We start from the raw sequence: 19,675 nt of genomic DNA, 5'->3' as shown, positions 1-19,675 counted from the left end.
ATGATTATCTGGGTAGTAAAGATCTTTTTTGTACAGTTCTTCTGTGTATTCTTGCCACCTCTTCTTAATATCTTCTGCTTCTGTTAGGTCCATACCATTTCTGTCCTTTATCGAGCCCATCTTTGCATGAAATGTTCCCTTGGTATCTCTCATTTTCTGGAAGAGATCTCCAGTCTTTCCCATTCTGTTCTTTTCCTCTATTTCTTTGCATTGATCACTGAAGAAGGCTTTCTTATCTCTTCTTGCTAGTCTTTGGAACTCTGCATTCAGATGCTTATATCTTTCCCTTTCTCCTTTGCTTTTCGCCTCTCTTCTTTTCACAGCTATTTGTAAGGCCTCCCCAGACAGCCATTTTGCTTTTTTGCATTTCTTTTCCATGGGGATGGTCTTGATCCCTGTCTCCTGTATAATGTCACAAACCTCATTCCATAGTTCATCAGGCACTCTATCTATCAGATCTAGGCCCTTAAATCTATTTCTCACTTCCACTGTATAATCATAAGGGATTTGATTTAGGTCATACCTGAATGGTCTAGCGGTTTTCCCTACTTTCTTCAATTTGAGTCTGAATTTGGTAATAAGGAGTTCATCATCTGAGCCACAGTCAGCTCCTGGTCTTGTTTTTGTTGACTGTATAGAGCTTCTCCATCTTTGGCTGCATAGAATATAATCAATCTGATTTCAGTGTTGACCATCTGGTGATGTCCATGTGTGTTTGCTATGACCAGTGCACTTTCTTGGCAAAACTCTATTAGTCTTTGCCCTGCTTCATTCCGCATTCCAAGGCCAAATTTGCCTGTTACTCCAGGTGTTTCTTGACTTCCTACTTTTGCATTCCAGTCTCCTATAATGAAAAGGACATCTTTTTTGGCTGTTAGTTCTAAAAGGTCTTGTAGGTCTTCATAAAACCGTTCAACTTCAGCTTCTTCAACATTACTGGTTGGGGCATAGACTTGGATAACTGTGATATTGAATGCTTTGCCTTGGAGACGAACAGAGATCATTCTGTCGTTTTTGAGATTGCATCCAAGTACTGCATTTTGGACTCTTTTGTTGACCATGATGGCTACTCCATTTCTTCTGAGGGATTCCTGCCCACAGTAGTGCAGAGTACATCATGAGAAACGCTGGACTGGAAGAAATACAAGCTGGAATGAAGATTGCCAGGAGAAATATCAATAACCTCAGATATGCAGGTGACACCACCCTTATGGCAGAAAGTGAAGAGGAGCTAAAAAGCCTCTTGATGAAAGTGAAAGAGGAGAGTGAAAAAGTTGGCTTAAAGCTCAACATTCAGAAAATGAATTTCATGGCATCTGGTCCCATCACTTCATGGGAAATAGATGGGGAAACAGTGGAAACAGTGTCAGACTTTATTTTTCGGGGCTCCAAAATCACTGCAGATGGTGACTGCAGCCATGAAATTAAAAGGCGCTTACTCCTTGGAAGAAAAGTTATGACCAACCTAGATAGTATATTCAAAAGCAGAGACATTACTTTGCCAACTAAGGTCCGTCTAGTCAAGGCTATGGTTTTTCCTGTGGTTATGTATGGATGTGAGAGTTGGACTGTGAAGAAGGCTGAGTGCCAAAGAATTGATGCTTTTGAAGTGTGGTGTTGGAGAAGACTCTTGAGAGTCCCTTGGACTGCAAGGAGATCCAACCAGTCTATTCTGAAGGAGATCAGCCCTGGGATTTCTTTGGAAGGAATGATGCTAAAGCTGAAACTCCAGTACTTTGGCCATCTCATGCGAAGAGTTGACTCACTGGAAAAGACTCTGATGCTGGGAGCGATTAGGGGCAGGAGGAGAAGGGGACGACCGAGGATGAGATGGCTGGATGGCATCACGGACTCGATGGACATGAGTCTGGGTGAACTCTGGGAGATGGTGATGAACAGGGAGGCCTGGCGTGCTGCGATTCATGGGGTCGCAAAGAGTTGGACACGACTGAGCAACTGAACTGAACTGAACTTAAAGTAATGAACATGTACAAAGATGTTCATGGATGTACAAAATATTGTGTACTGTTGATTTATCCAAAATTTGTTTATAGACACTTATAAACATGCATGGAAAGCTATATTACATGGCACAAGAATATAATAAAACACTACATCAACTATAGTTAACTTTGGTTCTTAGGATTATAGAAGACATTCTAAACTTTTTGCAAATGTACATACTATCAGGAAATATGTCATAAGTATTTAAAAGGAAGCTCTAGCATCCCAGGTATCTCTGTTCCAGGCCCAGAGTAGCAATCAGGCTGCACTGACCTAGCTCTACAGGAAAATTAGTTGAGATTTTCACAGATGCTTCTCTACCCTCAGTGAGAGCAAAAGGGTCTCTCAGGTAGAGAGGGTGGAGCAGGTCACCTTAGGTCACATGACTTGAGGACTCTCTCCCTGTGACATCTAATGAATTCTAGAAGGTTAGTTCTTCCCATCTAGGAAAAGGAGGCAGCTTGCTCCAGTGAATCTTGCAAGGTTACAGGGGTTGAAACAACCTGTTCCCACTCTCTAAAACAATTACCCCAGGAGAGGAGGTGAGTGGGTGGCGAACTGAGGTGCTCTGAAAGCGTGGCTGACAGCTCAGCCTTGGCTTCAGTAAGTGACTTACCCCAGGGTGCTTGACAAGCCCGAGCAGAGCCAAGGATCAGAGCTCAGAATGTTAGATTATCCTTTTGGCTTTGCACCCTGGGACAGTCAACCTCTCTCACGGGCCTGGCTGCTCTCAGGTTTTACAAGGAATACAAGCGATTTCCTCTGGAAAGTCAGCCCCATTACAGTGGAATCACTTGCATGATATCTTGGCTGTGGGGACCTCCTAGAATATTCTCAATTTCCTGTTTCTTTGTGCTCTTCCACACTGTGGTACTCCTGGCCATCCTGGCCCATTCTGGGGGTTTATCTGACGACTCATGACAATGATGTGGCTTATCGTTCACCTCACAAAGACATCAAATAATGCCAAAGCATCCTGTGTTGAATGGGAGACCAGTGACTACAAAGATCCCAGTTCCAGTACAAGGAGTCACTGCTGACAACCCAGTCTCAACCCTTTCATGCTTCCTTACAAATTTTTTATTTTTTTTAATCTATTTCTTTTTTTATCTAGATTTTTTATATATTTCTTTTATTCTAAAATACAAATTAACTCACATGAAATCCTCAGTCAAAGGAAAGCTACCTTTACTCTGAACTCAATGATGGCATGCATGCCTGGCTCTGGGGGCCATTCTGGGAATTCATCTCCCCAGCATCTTCTTTCAAATTCTTGTCCAAACTTTCTTTTGGGTCAGGATTTTGTTGAACTACTCAACAGGGATGCCCAGAAAATGACAAGCTTCTCCAAGCAGCACAGTTTCTGCCTGGGCTGCTTCTAATTTCATTCTAAATATAATGACATGTTTGTGTGTGTGTACGCGCATGCATGCGTACATGTGGAGGTGGGGGAGTGGGGTAAAGGGCCATGTACAGGTTATTTTAATTTTTTCCAAATTTCTTTCCTTAAAAAAGAATAGGAATTAAAAAAAAGAGGAATGGAAAGAAAGAACTAATGAGTTCCAATGTGTTCCATCTTAGATGTAGACAACTCTGCACAACCTACTCACAAAATTTCAGTTCTGCAAGCCTTCCCCTTAATGCAGCAGAATAAGATATTACAGAGACAGCACTTGGGCTACTGCACAATCTTACAGTTTAAAAATAAGGACAAGAAAATGGCAGCTGAATAGGATCATATAACGTCATTTAGCATAGGGAATCTTTAATTCCAACAGATATCAACTCAGCCTCTTTTGTAACTCAGAGATAACTGTGAGCCATGGGACCAGAATTAATCAGGCACTTGCCAGAGGTCTGTGCTTTATGTGTCCTAGACACCATTCTGGGTCACATCTGGTTCCCACGAAGGGACTCACAGAGGACAGAGTGAGTAGGGAGAGGCTCAGAACGATAGACACTGCCAATGGATGGGCTTCCCTGGTGGCGCAGATGGTAAAGTATTTGCCTGCAATGCAGGAGACCTGGGGTCGATCCCTGGGTTGGAAACATCCCTTAGAGGAAGGCCTGGCAACCTATTCCAGTATTCTTTCCTGGAGAATCTGCATGGACAGAGGAGCCCGGGGTCGGCAAAAAGTCAGACATGACTAAGCAACTAAGCACAGCACAGCATTGCCAACGGATAGTTCCTAAGATGTACAATAACACACTCAAGCACAGTGCTCCTGAGTGTCATTTAGGGCATGAAATAAGGAAGGAACCCTGGCTAGAGAGTTAGCATCTCTGATTTTCAGGGTCCCAACTAAAATCATCCAGTATGTGACCTTTGGCAGGAGCCTGAGTTAGACAGTTTCTAACATGTGTAGATGTGAACCTGTGTTTCTAACAAAGTAAAGAAACGCAATCAATGAGGTTCCCACAGGTGTCATGCAAAAACAAAGGACGTATTAGACAACTGAGAGATCAGACTCATTGTTGTCTCAAGTGAAAAAGTGAAAGTTGCTCAGTCGTGTCTGACTCTTTGTTACCCCATGGACTACACAGTCCATGAAATTCTCCAGCCCAGAATACTGGAGTGGGTAGCCTTTCCCCTCTCCAGGGGATCTTCCCAACCCAGGGATCAAACCCAGGTCTCCTGCATTGCAGGTGGATTCTTTACCAGCTGAGTCACAAGGGAAGGCCAAGAATATTGGAGTGGGTGGCCTATCGCTTCTTTAGCGGATTTTCTCGACCCAGGAATTGAACTGGGGTCTCCGTTCAGTTTAATTTGGATCTGAGACTTGAGTTTTTAAAATACATCAGGGTTTCACAATTACAGGGGCCAAGTTGGTATAGTCTGTTCCTCTGTATATAAACCGAATACAAAAGGATGCTTCAGCATGAAGTTAAGATCTAGATTAACATCTTCCAACTCCTGACTTTGAATTATGGAAAAGCATCCACTGAGAGGATAACTAGAGGACCAGAGAAAGCACCATCCTCAGCAGCTCCCTCTACACACTCCCTTCAGCGCTGTCCTCTGCTAAATCCAGCTCTGTCTAGATACTGACATTTGGTTTCTCCTATCCTATTTGGTGACAAGCAGAATGAAACCACTGAACTCCACCTTCATAGCACATAAAAGGGGGAGTAATAGAGATGATCTGCCTTTGAAGAACCTGGTGAATAATTTACTAAGTGCACAGACTCACTAGAATGATTACCCTGCTTTCCATCACCAAAATGGGGGCTTCAGTCTGCAATTAAAGCTACCAGAAACTCCTTCGATTCCAGAGTAACCAAAGAAAACAATGGGGTTGAAAAGCATGATGGAATTGCTTGCCTAAGAAGCAGCATGCATGTATAGCTATTCCTGTGAGCAAACTTGAACATACTGCCTTTCCTATTTCACAGCTGCAGCTCACTACTGGACAAAAGTCTGTCAGTTAACCAACACTTACAGAATTCATTGGTGGACATATCCAAATGCAAAATTTTTAGTCTGAGTCACCGGAGACAGGCAACAAGAGGAGGAGGAAGCTATTGGCTTACCTGTGCTGGGAATCATTCTGGTCTGTAGATGGTATCGTCAAACACTCATCATGACCATGGAAAAGACGTACTACATGTCCACCAAGTAGGTATCCTGTAACAGAATTATACCCTACCATGAGCTGACAGGAAGCTGAATAATGAGAACATATTTGAGTCAGTTATTTTAGAAAACACAAAGAGAAAAGCATTTGGGAAATGACAGATTCCATGAGTTCAGGCCTCAGGTAGAAAATCGACAAGAAAGTCAAACCAATTCTAACACTGAAAGTTAAATAGGGTTTCAGAGATGAACAAGCCCAGTATCCAAAGGGAAGGTGAAAACAATGTCAATTCATGTCATTAAAAGCCAAAAGGTCACCTGTAACTAATACAATGTATATCAACTATGCCTCCATAAAATAATACATTAAAAAAATACACATACACACACAACCAAAAGGAAATTTGACTTGCTACTCTTAGAAAGATAAGGATTTTCCAACTGTTGAGGACATAAATACACCCAACACCAAGTTCCTAGATAAGCTCTTACAATGTTAATGTGTGTATTTTGTGGTAAGTTTGAAATCAAATTGCAGTCATGAGAAAGTAAGATGATACTGGGAAAGGAGAAGCAAACTTATTCTGAGCTTTCTTAGGAGTAGCTAGTTTTCGAACATGTTAAATAAACACAGATCAAACCTGAATGCTATTCTAACACCAAGAGAAGGCAGAATGACATTACAGAATCCCTGAGTGGCCAAGCAGAGAGGCAGCTATCACCTAGCCCTTAGCTTTCACAATAAGGAAAGGAATCTCAATAGCCATGGAGTTCAGAGATGGATAGGAAACAATGAACTTCAAGGACATGATGGCCAAATAGTCTTCAAATAAACGGCAAGTCTCCATTTAAAAAACATGGTAGCAGGAGAAGGGTCCCAGTATGAACTTTACTTTACATTAAGAAGTGGAATTTGTCATCCCTTTGAAACAAAAATTTCTCCCAACTAGTCTGTTCTCAGGAGACATATGGACTTAATATTTTCAATGTCTGTATCATGATTTTGAGAAAATCACATAATTAGATCACTCTAGGGCCTGTGAAACTATTTTGAGTGTTGGATTATAACAGTAAGAAGAAGTCATGCCAGGGGAGAAAAGAGTGTTATCAATACATCTTATACAGGGATAGTCTTGATAGTCCCTAGTTCATTTTCTCCATCTGTCCAGGTAAGGCAAGTTCTTCTTAAGCTTTCCTCAAATGTTTAGAAGTTATTTTCTCATCTTCCTCTCTTTTACTGTACAAATATTTACAATTGTATACTTTTTTGCATTAAAATAATTCATGATATACTGTGGGGGCACTGTTAACAGCCAACTTATTTAGAAAGTTAACCCCTTCCATGATCACGTTCTTGATTAAATGATCTATCATTTTACGATGGCACAGCCGTGCTCCATTTGCAGCCCATCATTTACAGTCCCCAGGCTTCTCCAATCAATATTCTATGGCACGGAGGAAGCTGCCAAATGCTGGCGCATTACAACATTTCTTAATTGAAATATACCAAGGCAATAATCAGGAGAGAAGGGTCATGAGGAGGATCATTCCTTTTCTCAAGGGCTGAAGTGGGTTTCTCACCAGCAGATGCCGAGAGAGCATTTTGCACAGTGTCAGATAACGCAAGTGATCAGCTGCCCAAGCTCTACCACAAGGGCACTCAATACTTTTAAAAGCATTGTTGTGAAATGATTCACAATTAATTAATCTCCACAAACCCTCTTGTGGGACTGAGCATTAATATTATCCCTATAGTGGAAATGAACAAAATTAACGTGGAGAAGATTCGGTCAAAACTTCCTCAGGGAATATTTTAACCTGGGATTCCTTGGTTCCTGAGAGAAAGGGAATGACTGACAAAACATTTAGAGCAGTGGGTGAATTCTGGTGTGAAAGAAGAGAGCTGAACACATCCTGCCTTTGAAAAGCCGTCCTTCAGTTGCCAGAAGAGTTAAAAATTTGCTGCTTCCTCATTTTTCAAGTTAGCTGTGATGCCTCCTGAAACTGGGGTATCACCTTGACAACTCTCAATTTTCCATTTTCAAACATCATCTAATAGAAAGAGGTTTCACAGACTCAAGATTTAAAATAGGGTTAGAACCTGTGATATGAGTATTTTTTAAAAATTCTGATCTTGCTATAAAGTGCTAGAATGTGACGTGATAACCCTTAGGTCACTGGCATCTGATTATCCCGCTCAGCAGTGATATTACCCATGAGTAAAATAAGGCCAGTATATTTATTATATAACTTGAAAGGTGTTATTGACTTTGCCTAGCTCAAAAAATAGAATATGCTGAACAAACTTTGATGATCTTACTTCTAAGGGAAAAATAAAATATGGAGAAAATGCCATTTGTTATTTTTAAATGGCCTTCCATAAATATAAGTAAAAACAAATGGCCAAACATCCTTTTATTATAGAGAAAGTCCTCCTCCCACCTGTAGAGAGAGATGCGTTGGGGAGAAATATAAAAAATATCACCTTCTTGGCAAATAATGTCTTCTAAAATTGAACCTGCTAAGGTCTGTATACTTATAACCATAAATAAAACTGAAAAGTCAGTGGAAGAAGAAAGGTATGTCTCCAAGGTCCTGAACGCACACAGTGCCAAAACAATGGTACACTGAAAGAATTGAAAAATCATGTCAGAAGTGCTCATGAAATCAGAAATCGGGACAGGAAATAATCCATATTAACATGAGAGATAGGAATTCAGGTGAACCAAAAATCACATTAAATGGGTACTGAGACACCCGTGCCAGAACTGGAAAGTCACAAAATACGTCAATATACACAGCATAAGACAAACAGGCAGGCTGAGAGCTGAACACACAGAGAGAAGCACACCTTCTTCGATGCTACTTCCTGAGCACGTAGGATGTACATTCCAGAGTGTCTGCATAAAGGAGGCATCCACTTGTATGTTACCATTTGATAGTGAGAGATGCTGCAGCAAAAACAGAAATGAGACACCCTTTAAACCACCGGGCCAGTCCTGACAGAAGCAGCTCACCTAGAATTCCAAGGATTGAATTAAACAGCCTTACTCTCATCAGGCCTTTTCTACCTAGACTGTGGGAGACTGCTCCACCCCATCTTGAAGCACTTTCAAAGTGGGACACTTTATTCAGGGAAGAGGAAGTATTCAGCTACAGAGGTGGCAGACATGCTGACTTCATCCCCTCAGCTGGATCTCAAATTCAACAGGAAGTTACAAAACATCTATCCTTGGCAGGAGAAGGGGACTTACAAATGGGAAAAATTAATCCAGCCTTTGGTCTAGGCAAAGTTAAAATCTGCTGGCAGAACTGGTGCTGGGAAGCTTAAAAACTTATCTCTGACATTTCTCTGATCTGTAAGGAATTGCCCCCATCCCTTAAGGGCCTGATGTGAGTGCTGCTTGACTTCTTGTATGGTATGCAAGTACCACTACCTGGGGCAAAATTTCACCTGCCTCTTCCAACCACTGTGACATCCCACACTCTGAAACATGTCCAATTCTCCTTCTCCCTTCAGTTATGTTTTTATATCCAACACTTTCTGGCTTGTTCCTAATTAGACAAGAGCTAACCAAAGTGATAAACTGAGTCCCTGGAGGCTCAGCTGGTAAAGAATCTGCCTGCAATGGAGGAGATCCGGGTTTGACCCCTGGGTCAGGAAGATCCCCTGGAGAAGGGAGTGGCTACCCATTCCAGTATGCTTGCCTGGAAAATTCCATGGACAGAGGAGCCTGGAAGGCTACTTTCCATGGGGTCACAAAGAGTTGGAAGACTGAACAACTAACACTACTATTAAAAGTAACTACTGTGTCAATTGTTGGCTTTTTAGGAAGTGCCTGGGGGCATTTAAGCTGGGAACAGTGCTTTAATCTAAAAAAAAAAAAAAAGTAAAGTTACATTCCAGGCCCCATGATAACATGGCCGGAGAGACAATTTCATCATGTCTCAAGTATACTGTGTAAAGCTAATCTTATCCTACCCAAACTGATGTGGTTCTGTTTTCCCTGGCCATCCATTCCTAAAAGAAACAATTCTGGAAATGAAAGATGCTTGTGTTAGGAGGTACTTACAAGGTATCTTTCAGAGGACACACTGACGAGGATGAGGTCATCACCAATTCGAACCTTTTCTCCCTCAGACCTCTGCTTGGAAGCGGGATGAATGGTCCACCAACAGGCTTCTCCTACACAAAGGCTCCTTGAGTTAGTGACTGCATCACAGAAGTCAATGTCCCTAACTCTGCCCCTCATTCTCCTTCCTCCTGTTGAGAATCCCTGAAACACACACACACATGCACGCACCCTCCAGACCTCAATTTCTATTTATCTGATAAGCATTCCAGTTACCCCCACGTCTGCTCTTGAGTATGTGTATCACTTTCATTTTCTTTACAAACAGAAAGATAGTGTTTAGAGAAAAATACTGGAGCCCAAAAGCTATAGAAGCCTTTGAGTATTTTTAATACATACAGAAAAATGATATTTTTTTCATATGCACCTAGAAATATTTCAGAAATAACTTCATTGGTCTACTGACCACTTACAGACCATTATCTTTGCCTCACCCCTTCCCCATGAAATTCTACTAAATCATCAGTAATTTCACTTAAAAAAAAATCAGAAGTTTTCAAAAGATCTAAATCTATAAGGTCTAAGAGAGCAGGTAAGAAATAAATAGCAAAGGAGAAAAATTTATATTTTGGGGAAAGGAATGTCGAAAGATGCTTTTAGCCAAGAAAAAGCTACAACTCCAGTCTCTGGGTAAGAAAATGGATTGAGAAGTTGATCTTAAGAATTAAGGCCACTCCTGCTACATATTCTCCAGAAATTCTGTGGAATTGGAAGTCGCAGTTCCTTGCGAAGGCAACCATAGAAGATGAGGTTGAAAACAGGAGGAGTGGCTGAAAGTTTTAAGGGAATATTTGATCTTTTTCTCTATCCTGAAGGCCAGGCGACTCTTCCTCCTCCACTCTACAGAAGAATAGAAGTGATATCCGTGGAATGACAAACCACTCCAGGTATCAGGGACTGTCAGACATGGAAGTAAAGAGTATTGTTGAAAATAGAGAATAATTAGAATTCTGTGCTCTGATTAGTAAAATCTCAGCTCCCTTTCCTCCCTCTCCATTCCTCAGCTTCCAGAATGCCAGCTGTGATGCTGAACCACCCCTGACCCAAATGAAGATTACTGTTTAGTTTGGAAGCAAAACTACCTTAACAAAAACCACACTGCTGTTTGGGCATATTCAGTGCAATGTCCAGGTTATCCCAAAGTGAAACTTAAGACATGGCAAGCCACGCACACAGTTGAGGCTTCCTCTCGGTTTTTACTGCCTTGATCTAAACATCAACTGGGACCAGGGATAAGCTGACATGTAAGGAAAGTCTCTAACATGAACAACAGGAATAAACCAAAACTTGGGGAAAGGGGTAAAATGAAGATTACAGACAGCTAAAGATAACTTCAAACAAATCTTAGAATTAATAATCACAGATACATAAGAAAAAGTAACGTTCATGAAGCAGCTAGGAGCGTATCCATGAAGGGTCCCTTCAAAGAAAAAGAAATCTCTTTGATCCTGAAAAAGAGAGAAAGAAACAGGAAAGTTATAGGATAAAGCTGAAAATTTTTCCCACAATGAAGAATGAAGAAAAGCAGATTAGAAACAAGACTGCAAAGAAAATTAGAAAATCAACCTAGAGGAGTTTCAGAAAGCAGTAAGAGAATATGAAGGGAGAATATTAACTAAGAGATATTTAACTTTTCCCAAGGCTGAAAGACAAACATTTTTAGAATGAAGGGGCCTGCAGAGTCCCTAGCACAGTGGAGAATGGACACACACACACACACCAGGGTCCACTCCTGTAAGACTAAGAACAAGAAAGAAAGAAAGAAAGAAAAAAAAAAAGAACAAGAAAGATCCAGGACAAGAGAGCACTGTGGAAATGTAGACATCAGGGCAAAAGAGAAGATCCAGGTAGCTCAGAAAATATAAACACATCACACACAAAGGATCAGGAAGCATAATGTGGACAGACGTCTCAACAGCCAGACCAAAAGCTAGAAGAAAACGAAAAACCTTCAGGGTGCTGAGAAAAGAATATTTCCCATGTAGAATGCTTCTATGAATTACTTGTGAAGCTGAAATTAAGAAACTTTCAGACACCAATTTGTCTCCCATGGATATTTTCTGTAAAAGTTACTGGAAACGGGCTCCCTCAAAATGGTGTGATCAACCAATAAGGGAGGAAAACATGAGATCTGGGAAATACAGAATCTTGGAAAGAGGAAGCAGGAATTTCCCTCATGGTGGTGTATGTTTCTAAGAAGATGTAACCAACAGAATAGCTATTGTGACTGAATCTACTCAGGGACAGTTACTGTTCTCTGGGACAGTTTGGAAAGAAATGACTAGGTCTCGGAAAGTAAAGTAACAAACGAGGCAGTTATTAAGTAGTGGGAAGCACAAAGGTAATACCACAAAGTGAACTGACCATAGTATATCCTGAGTCTCATTTGCAAATAAAAGTTACAGGTATGCCAATGTAAGTAGTTAATATTGACCTGATAGTTATATAAAAGATAGGTGCAAATATACTAGGCAGGTGGAAGGAGAAAACAGAGAAGAGAGGAGCACAAGAGGTACATTTTTATTATTCATTTAGGACATCAATATATCATGCCCCATCTGGAAAGAATAACTAAAGAGCAGTAAGCCGTATGACTATGCACAGTGGGGCACATACTGGCGGAGCTGAAGGCGGATGCCTGAGAGAGGTGGGGGTCCAGAACAGGGAGGGGCGGCGCAAGAGGTAGATGCTTTCCGTACACAAAAGAGCACTATGTCTCTCTTTATGTACAGGTATTACTTTGATTCACTTTGTATAAATAAATATGATAACATTGATTACACTTTAATTAGACTTAAAATTTTACAACAGAAGAGGCTGGCCTCTACATTCGAAGAGGAAAATGACAGGTGCGTATCCATCATGTGCTCTGGACCACTGAGGGGGATCAGGATGAAGGGGTCCTAAAGAGATGCACAGGAGAAGAGCACCTTTGCTCTCTCGCCCTCTCCTGGGAGCAGGGCAGTGGTCTGGAGCCCAGGAATGGGCCAATCCCTAAGTCAGTAGGGTATGTGAGGGCCAGTTGAGGATCCTAAAATGTTCTTTTCCCCCAATTCTAAACGAATCCTAAATCTATGTCTAGAAAACAACAACAAAAAACTTTTGAAAGGGAAAAAAAGAAAGAACTCCTTAAGCAAAACCAAGGGCAAAATGGTCATCAGTTCTGTTAAGTCAGTCAAATCATTTATTATCTGCTGTTGAGGGGAAACGCTTCCAGAAATATTCAAGAAACTGCTTCCAAACTTCTCACATTCTCCTAGAGATTCAACTCAACTATTTGTTTTCAATTCAGAAGTGGCTTCTGAGTCAAAAGTGCATTCCCAGGATGACCTGGGCAAAAGAAGCAATGCTATTCTGTCAGTTCCTGAGCAATCCTCCTCTTAAAGAGAGAAGACTCACCCCAGGCCATACTGAACTGTATCTGAGCTGCAGGGAAGTTCTTCCCCTCTCCCACATATACCAAGCTGACTTTCTTCAAGGAGAATATGAAATGGGTTGGGGATGAGGGAGATAATAATAAATTATTTTAGGCTCTAGGTTTTCATGAACGTCTGGTCAACCCTGTCTCTCTGTCTTTCTGCCAACGTCAGCTTCTGAAAAGCCAGCTTGAACCTGGGTTGACGCATGTGTTTCCCTCGTCTGTTAGCAGAATTCATACCGAGTTTGATTTTAGGAATTTGGGGTAAAAAAAAGTGGTAGAACTATTCTCTGCTATTTCCCTATATTTTTATTGAAGGCTCTAGTAACTAAAAACAAAAAACAGGTTTCCTGAACATATGACTAGAAAGTGGTTATTTCTCAAATTTCTTCCCAAGTCTCAAAAAGTCTAAAGTCATTTTACTGGTATAAATAGTATGACCATATATGACTTTTCCAATTACGTGCTCCAAGACAGACGGTTGGTTTATATTTAGAGGTCAGCTTACACTCAGAATGTGTCACTTCACTCATTTTGTAATTTTCAGCAAAGGTTGACAACACCTTAGAGGAAATTATATTTTAAGAATAACACGAAAAAAAAAAAAAGAATAACACGCTTTAGCTGAAAACAAAGCAACCTCAAATCATATTCAAATATAATCTGACTTTAGTAAAGCAAACAAACAAACAAAAAACCAAACCTAGTGGGCTGAGGCAGGCCCACTCTTCTGCTCTGTATAAAAAGGGGAGGAGGAGGAAAGGTAGGGGGCTTACATCAGGTGTTCTTGGACATGACTGTGTATGATCCAGAAATAACAGATCCAAGGTAAACTCTAGATACCTCCCCCCCAGATTAAATCTAGGTTAAACTCTAGATTTTTAAAAACAGGTTAAACTATACATTTTTTTTCCTAAATCGTATGTAAAATCAGATAATCTTTGATCATCTCCTTATGTACTGCTGTACTTTTAGAATAATTACATGAACTTTGTCCTTCTTTGTCCCCAACAATGGAACTCCCCTCCTGTTTGGGGGAAAATGTCATAATATTAAAGACCGTCTCCAATGAGGCTCTTCCTGCCGTGTGACCTAGGCTGTTTGCTCTTCCCTGGCCTTTCTTCCTGCCCAGTTTCTAAGCCTGGGGCTCAGCTTCAGAGCAGGTCTATGTAACATCCTTCCAGTAAACTCTTTCTGCTTGAGTTAATGGAGTCAGTTTCTGCTGTTTGCAACCAAGAACCCTCATTGGTTCATAAGCCCAACCTCTAAATGGAGCAGAAATTACATATGTAATGCCCTTGGCAGGCAGATTGCTCATGAATATTTCCAGCCACAGGAAACATCTTCCATCTTGAGGCCAGCTGTTCCTTTGCTGGATACTGCAGATATTACAGAGTGATTTCCTTCACTGAGATGAAACAGGCCTGTTTTCAACTTCTATCCATTGTTCCACTGGTCTTTGGAATAACCCACAGTGAGTCAGCCCCTTCTTTGATTAACTAGAAACATTTGTTGATCGTTATCTTAGTCCTCTGTTCTTCATTTAAACCTGCATCATCCTGGTTACCATCTTTTTTAGGATCCACCACTTGACTGTCATTTTTGATTGAACTAAAATAAAAAAAAATAGTCAGTGTTTCCCCTAGTATATGATGTATAGTGCTAATGGTGGAGGGCAGTTAAATAACACTGAGTCATATATTGAGAAATTTCCTTTACTACTTTCAAACCTTTTGACTCTAACAGAAAGTTTCAGTTTGGAGCTTGTATACCATGAACACTTTTCTAGTATTTGCTAACATTCTTCAATTATTGAGTGATATGGTTTTCTTTACATTATATTCTTTTTTACAGCAAGCAATACCAGTTTTCTACTTACAGCAATGATGTTAGTTTTGTCTATAAAATTTTAAATACAAAAGTAAATTTAAGGAAAAATATAAATTAATAATAAAGTTGATGCACAGGAATGGCAAATCTATGAAGGTGGATATCATTGACTAATATCTGGGAAACACTGCTTTAAAAATAGCTGATTCACTGCAGAATAAAATGGGACTACTTTTTTAAAAATCTAGACTATACTTTATTATGTAAACCTTCATTATGCTTTGTTTTTTAAAGCGGTTATTCATTACCATTGGTTTTTATCAGGAATAACTTCTCTACTTATTTTTAGTATCTAACCCTAAAAATTGTTTTTCTTTGAGACTCTGGCAGATTGTGGTTAAAGCCTCATGCTCACCTTCATTTTGCATTCCTATGTTTTCATTCTGCATTCCAATAATATTTTTTATTATTCTTCTTTTCCAGAGTTCTATCAGACCTATTTCTTGACCAGGTTGGTTTGGAATCCCAAATGATTTGCATCCAGCCTCCTTCTCAAAACCCCCCAGCCCAAAATCCCACTGAGCAGCAGACCCAGGGCACATTGACTTACCTGTGGCGTGTTCCCGTAGACCTACATCAAAGGCAAGTTTATCCGTCTGGGATCTTGATGTGGTCAAACATGTTAGGTACTGTGGGATAAGAGCAGAGGCTAATGAAGTCATACTCTTCTGTCAGATCTTGGCATCTCACCATTAGCTGGCTTCTCTGTTTCAACACGGAGTTACTATGAAAAGGGCTTCTTGATTGTTCATGGCTACAGTGCTTCTGGGATATATTTTCATAATGTATTTAAAACCTCAAAGATGTTCTTATCTGATGACCCAGTGATTTGACTCATAGGACTATGAGAAATAAGTTTAAATAGAAAAAGTTTGAAATATGAAATATGCTTTAGTTCAAAGATACTCTGAAACTTTTAAACTGAGAATATGAATAGAACATAAATGACCAACAATAATGGAAAGGTTGCTAAACTCTGGTACTTCATTTTATGGAATATTATGTTACCATGGAGAGTATTTATCAAGAGTGTAGAACAGTATGCAATATATACAAAACAGTGTACTTGTATGGTTGCCACGTATGCAAAATTCAAATGCCTAGCAACCAGGCTAAAGAGAATTACACCAAACTGATAGCAGGTTGTCTTTGGACAGTGGGAACATCCATGATAAATCCTCATTTCTATTTATTTTCTGTTTTTCAGTTTTTCTATCAGCTTTAAAACTTCTCAAATAATGTCTGATTTTTTCTAATTATAAAAATACATGTGCATGTAAAATTGAAAAATTATTTTCAAAAGTAACTTAATAAAGGAAAAAAGTCCACAGCCTATTCCCTGCCTCCTTTATTGACAGGCACAGCAAGTGGTCTTAGAATTGGACTGAGAGGCAGATATGCATTTGGCACAAACTTCCTGAGTTATAATTCTAATTCTCTGCAACAGGAAAACACAGAATCATTGTATTGTATAGACATCTCTCATGGGCTTTATTCTCAGAGCTACTCCTAAAAGGAACTGGCTAGTATAGGGTTCATGTTAACTGTGAGCGGGATTTCTTGGGAGTAGAGGTCAACCAACCTAATGATGACTAAAGTAAACCTTCCTCTTTGTAGCACAATGCTAGCCTGAGTTTTTAAAGCCAAGAGAAGTATACTGTTTGAGCTTTTATTTATTCTATTTAGGGAGAAAAAGAGAGGTGCTAGGGTTTTATTTACCCTATGGATAAGCACCAGATTCCTAAAGATAAATGATCACCTCTCAGTTCTAGAGATTGCCAGGGTGCAAAATTTCCCTACTCTCTAACAGTCCCCATCTCCTGCTCAGATAACTTTCCATTTGGTCATTTTTGTTTGTCCTTTGCCACAAGGGACTATCACAGATGAATGTTCAGGCTGAAAAGGTCAACTTCTTACCAGTGTTCAGGAAAAAAAAAAGCTGCAATAAATAAATTATTTAAGAAGTAGCTGCTGTTCTGCCTGCCAATTTGACAGTTCAAGCTTTGAGACGAATCTTGCAGTGTCCGCTGCAGGTGTAAAATGTGTGAAAATAAAGTCCTGAGTTAACGTAACAGTTTTTCACTGGGGTTAGAGAAAGAAATGTTCCTTACACTGATAGTAAGGGAGAATGATACATGTAGGAACTGGGGATAAATATCATTAGAACTGCCTCATATTATACTTGACCGAGGTCACGATATTCCTCTTAACACTCCCTGCAAAAGAACTGCAATATTTGAATTTTACAAATTACATTTATTAAAACTTGAAAAAAAATTCAAGTTATATTGAGTTATCTAATTTCGGTTAATTCTAGTTCTAGATTCCTGAATAGTTATAGCTTGATCTGCTTTCTGTGACTGCTCTGCTCTTTATCTGCTTCCTGCCTCTGGATTAACATAATACCTTCAAATTCAGGAATGAAGGACCAGATATCATCCTATTTCCTTTAGGTAGCAAAAGAGAAATTTTACAAAAATCCCATCTGGTTGCTTTTCCACCTATGCTGGTTATCCTTATACATGCAAGTCATCAGTTATTCCAGGTATATCTGACCATCCATTCAACAAATATTTTCTAAGCATTTATCAGAGCACCACACTTGGTCAAATTAGGTTTAGTTACATAAATTTTTTTGAAAAGACATAATCTTTTTCTTTATGGAGTGGGAAGGAAGGTGGTCAGATGTTAAGTAAACACAGATGTACAACTGCTAAGTGAGGTAAGTTACTAAGACAGTAATGTACTATAATTTCCATTCCGAGTGACTCCCGCTGACTTCTTAACCTGATTGAGACACTTGCTGACTTCCCACCCTGTCCCTCCTCCTCAGCCTCCTTCCTGAGTGGTGACAGCGATCCAGGTGAGCTTACCATGCCACTGAAGGAGTGCCGCAGGAGAATTGCATGGCCATACAGCAGGGTCCTGTGGCCACCCCCTTGTGCTGCCTGTGGGGACAGAGGGCAAGAAGCGTCAGCACGGGCCAGGCGTGGCCACTCTGAGGGCAAAGCATTCTTGGAGGACACACTACAAAGGAAAGGCCCATGGCGAAGCTCCCAAGGAATTCATTCTAGAAGCGAGTGGCCAGCCTACAGGCGGGGGGGGCTACTGGTTGACCACAGCCATGCAACATCCTTGGAAGAGGGTGAGTGGGGCCAGACCTCTTCTCCAGGATGGCCCCTGCCCGGAATCAGCAGAAACCCAGAGCTGTTCTATCAGAAAAGCACGTGGATGAGATAGGTACTGCTTACCTTCCTTTGAAACTTCTCAGAAGCATTCAGTGAGAGAGAGAAACAAATGTGATGTAACTACAGCCTAGTGACAGAACGGCAGTGTACGGGGGTGGGGGGACAAGGCATATCATATACTCAGTCTGTGCCTTGTGGACTTTTTAAGGCACCTGTGCCTCCTACTCGCTCACTTAAACGGGTCTAATTTACCTTCATTTCATTAGTGAGTGATGGCTCTGATATCCAGGTCTTTAAAAGGGTAACCAGTGATGGGGAATAGATATGTCCTCCACTTAAGGGGCCGTTTAGGTGCCCTCTCTCTGCCTCACCAGGCAGCACCACTCTGGCTGTCCACTCAGTGGCAGTCTGAGCAGTGGGTCAGGCCCAAGAAGAAGAGACAGCCCCACATAAAGCCACTGGTGTCTGCCTCTTGCTTTTCCTTTTATTTGATTTACACAACCATGATCTGAACTGAATAGTATTGACATGCTAGGAGACAAAACTATTACATATTCCAGTGACGGGTGACCAGGTAACATGGAAAATGGAAATCTATAGAGGATTCTAGATTTTTTCCCCCATCATTTTCAACCTTTTACCCAAGTCTCTCCCTGTCATGTGAACTTGCCCTCAGAGGCAGTCACACTGTTTTGATCACACACTCCTTTTTTAGGAAAAAATATGTGAGCGTAGGCTCCCATCCCCAAATATACACAAAAGTTCAAAGCCTGAGATTAAAAATTAATATGGAGAGAGTAACATGGAAACCTATAATACCATATATAAAATAGATAGCCAATGGGAATTTGCTGTATGACTCAGGGAACTTAAACAGGGGCTCTGTGATCATCTAGAAGGGTGGCATGGAGAGGGAGATGGAAGGGAGGTTTGGGAGGGAGGGGACATGGGTGTACCTATGGCTGATTCTTGTCGATGTTTGAAAGAAAATCACAAAATTCTGTAAAGCAATTATCCTTCAATTAAAAAAACTAAAGTGGCAGAAAAAAAAGAAAAAAAATGTTGGCTAGCCAAGGTAGAATTAAAAAAAAAGTAATCATACAGAGAAACTCTAACATTTTCTTTCCATAAGCCAATGGCACCCCTTATGCATGGTATCTTAGCGCTACAGAGCAGCAGCCCAAGGGCTGGTTTCAGGGTCTGCTCGTCTCCTGTGTTGACCCTCCCTCAGGGCCACAGACAATAAGGAGGGAAGAAGGCAGAGTACTTCTACTTCAACTCTATTCAGATTAAATTTGGATTAACAGAATCACCCTGTCAAAGAGATGATTTTCATGTCATATCATGAGCCTAAAGAAAAGGAAAAAAATAAATGTGGTATCTTGTTAAAAAGAAGCCAGCAACTATATATAAATGTGGCTGTGCTTTTTCCATAGCTATAGAGATATTTAAATGCTCTCTAGACTTT

The 19,675-nt window shown here is 40.5% G+C and overlaps 1 protein-coding gene across 1 annotated transcript in view; it reads right to left on the bottom strand.

Moving 5' to 3' along the window:
- Positions 1 to 19,675, bottom strand: part of RYR3 (ryanodine receptor 3) — a 573,948-nt gene that overhangs the window by 299,798 nt on the left and 254,475 nt on the right. Inside the window, exons 4-8 of the mRNA XM_040227012.1 lie at positions 17,893 to 17,967; positions 15,570 to 15,648; positions 9,652 to 9,764; positions 8,430 to 8,529; positions 5,536 to 5,629 (exon numbers count right to left, since the gene is read on the bottom strand). Coding sequence (XP_040082946.1) covers positions 5,536 to 5,629; positions 8,430 to 8,529; positions 9,652 to 9,764; positions 15,570 to 15,648; positions 17,893 to 17,967 — 461 coding nt within the window. The remainder of the gene's footprint in view (positions 1 to 5,535; positions 5,630 to 8,429; positions 8,530 to 9,651; positions 9,765 to 15,569; positions 15,649 to 17,892; positions 17,968 to 19,675) is intronic.

This window comes from Oryx dammah, unplaced genomic scaffold, assembly GCF_014754425.2.
Source record: "Oryx dammah isolate SB20612 unplaced genomic scaffold, SCBI_Odam_1.1 HiC_scaffold_26, whole genome shotgun sequence".
Taxonomy (NCBI): Eukaryota; Metazoa; Chordata; class Mammalia; order Artiodactyla; family Bovidae; genus Oryx; species Oryx dammah.
Note: the sequence above shows the minus strand (reverse complement) of the source record. Positions and strands in the feature narration are given on the sequence as shown.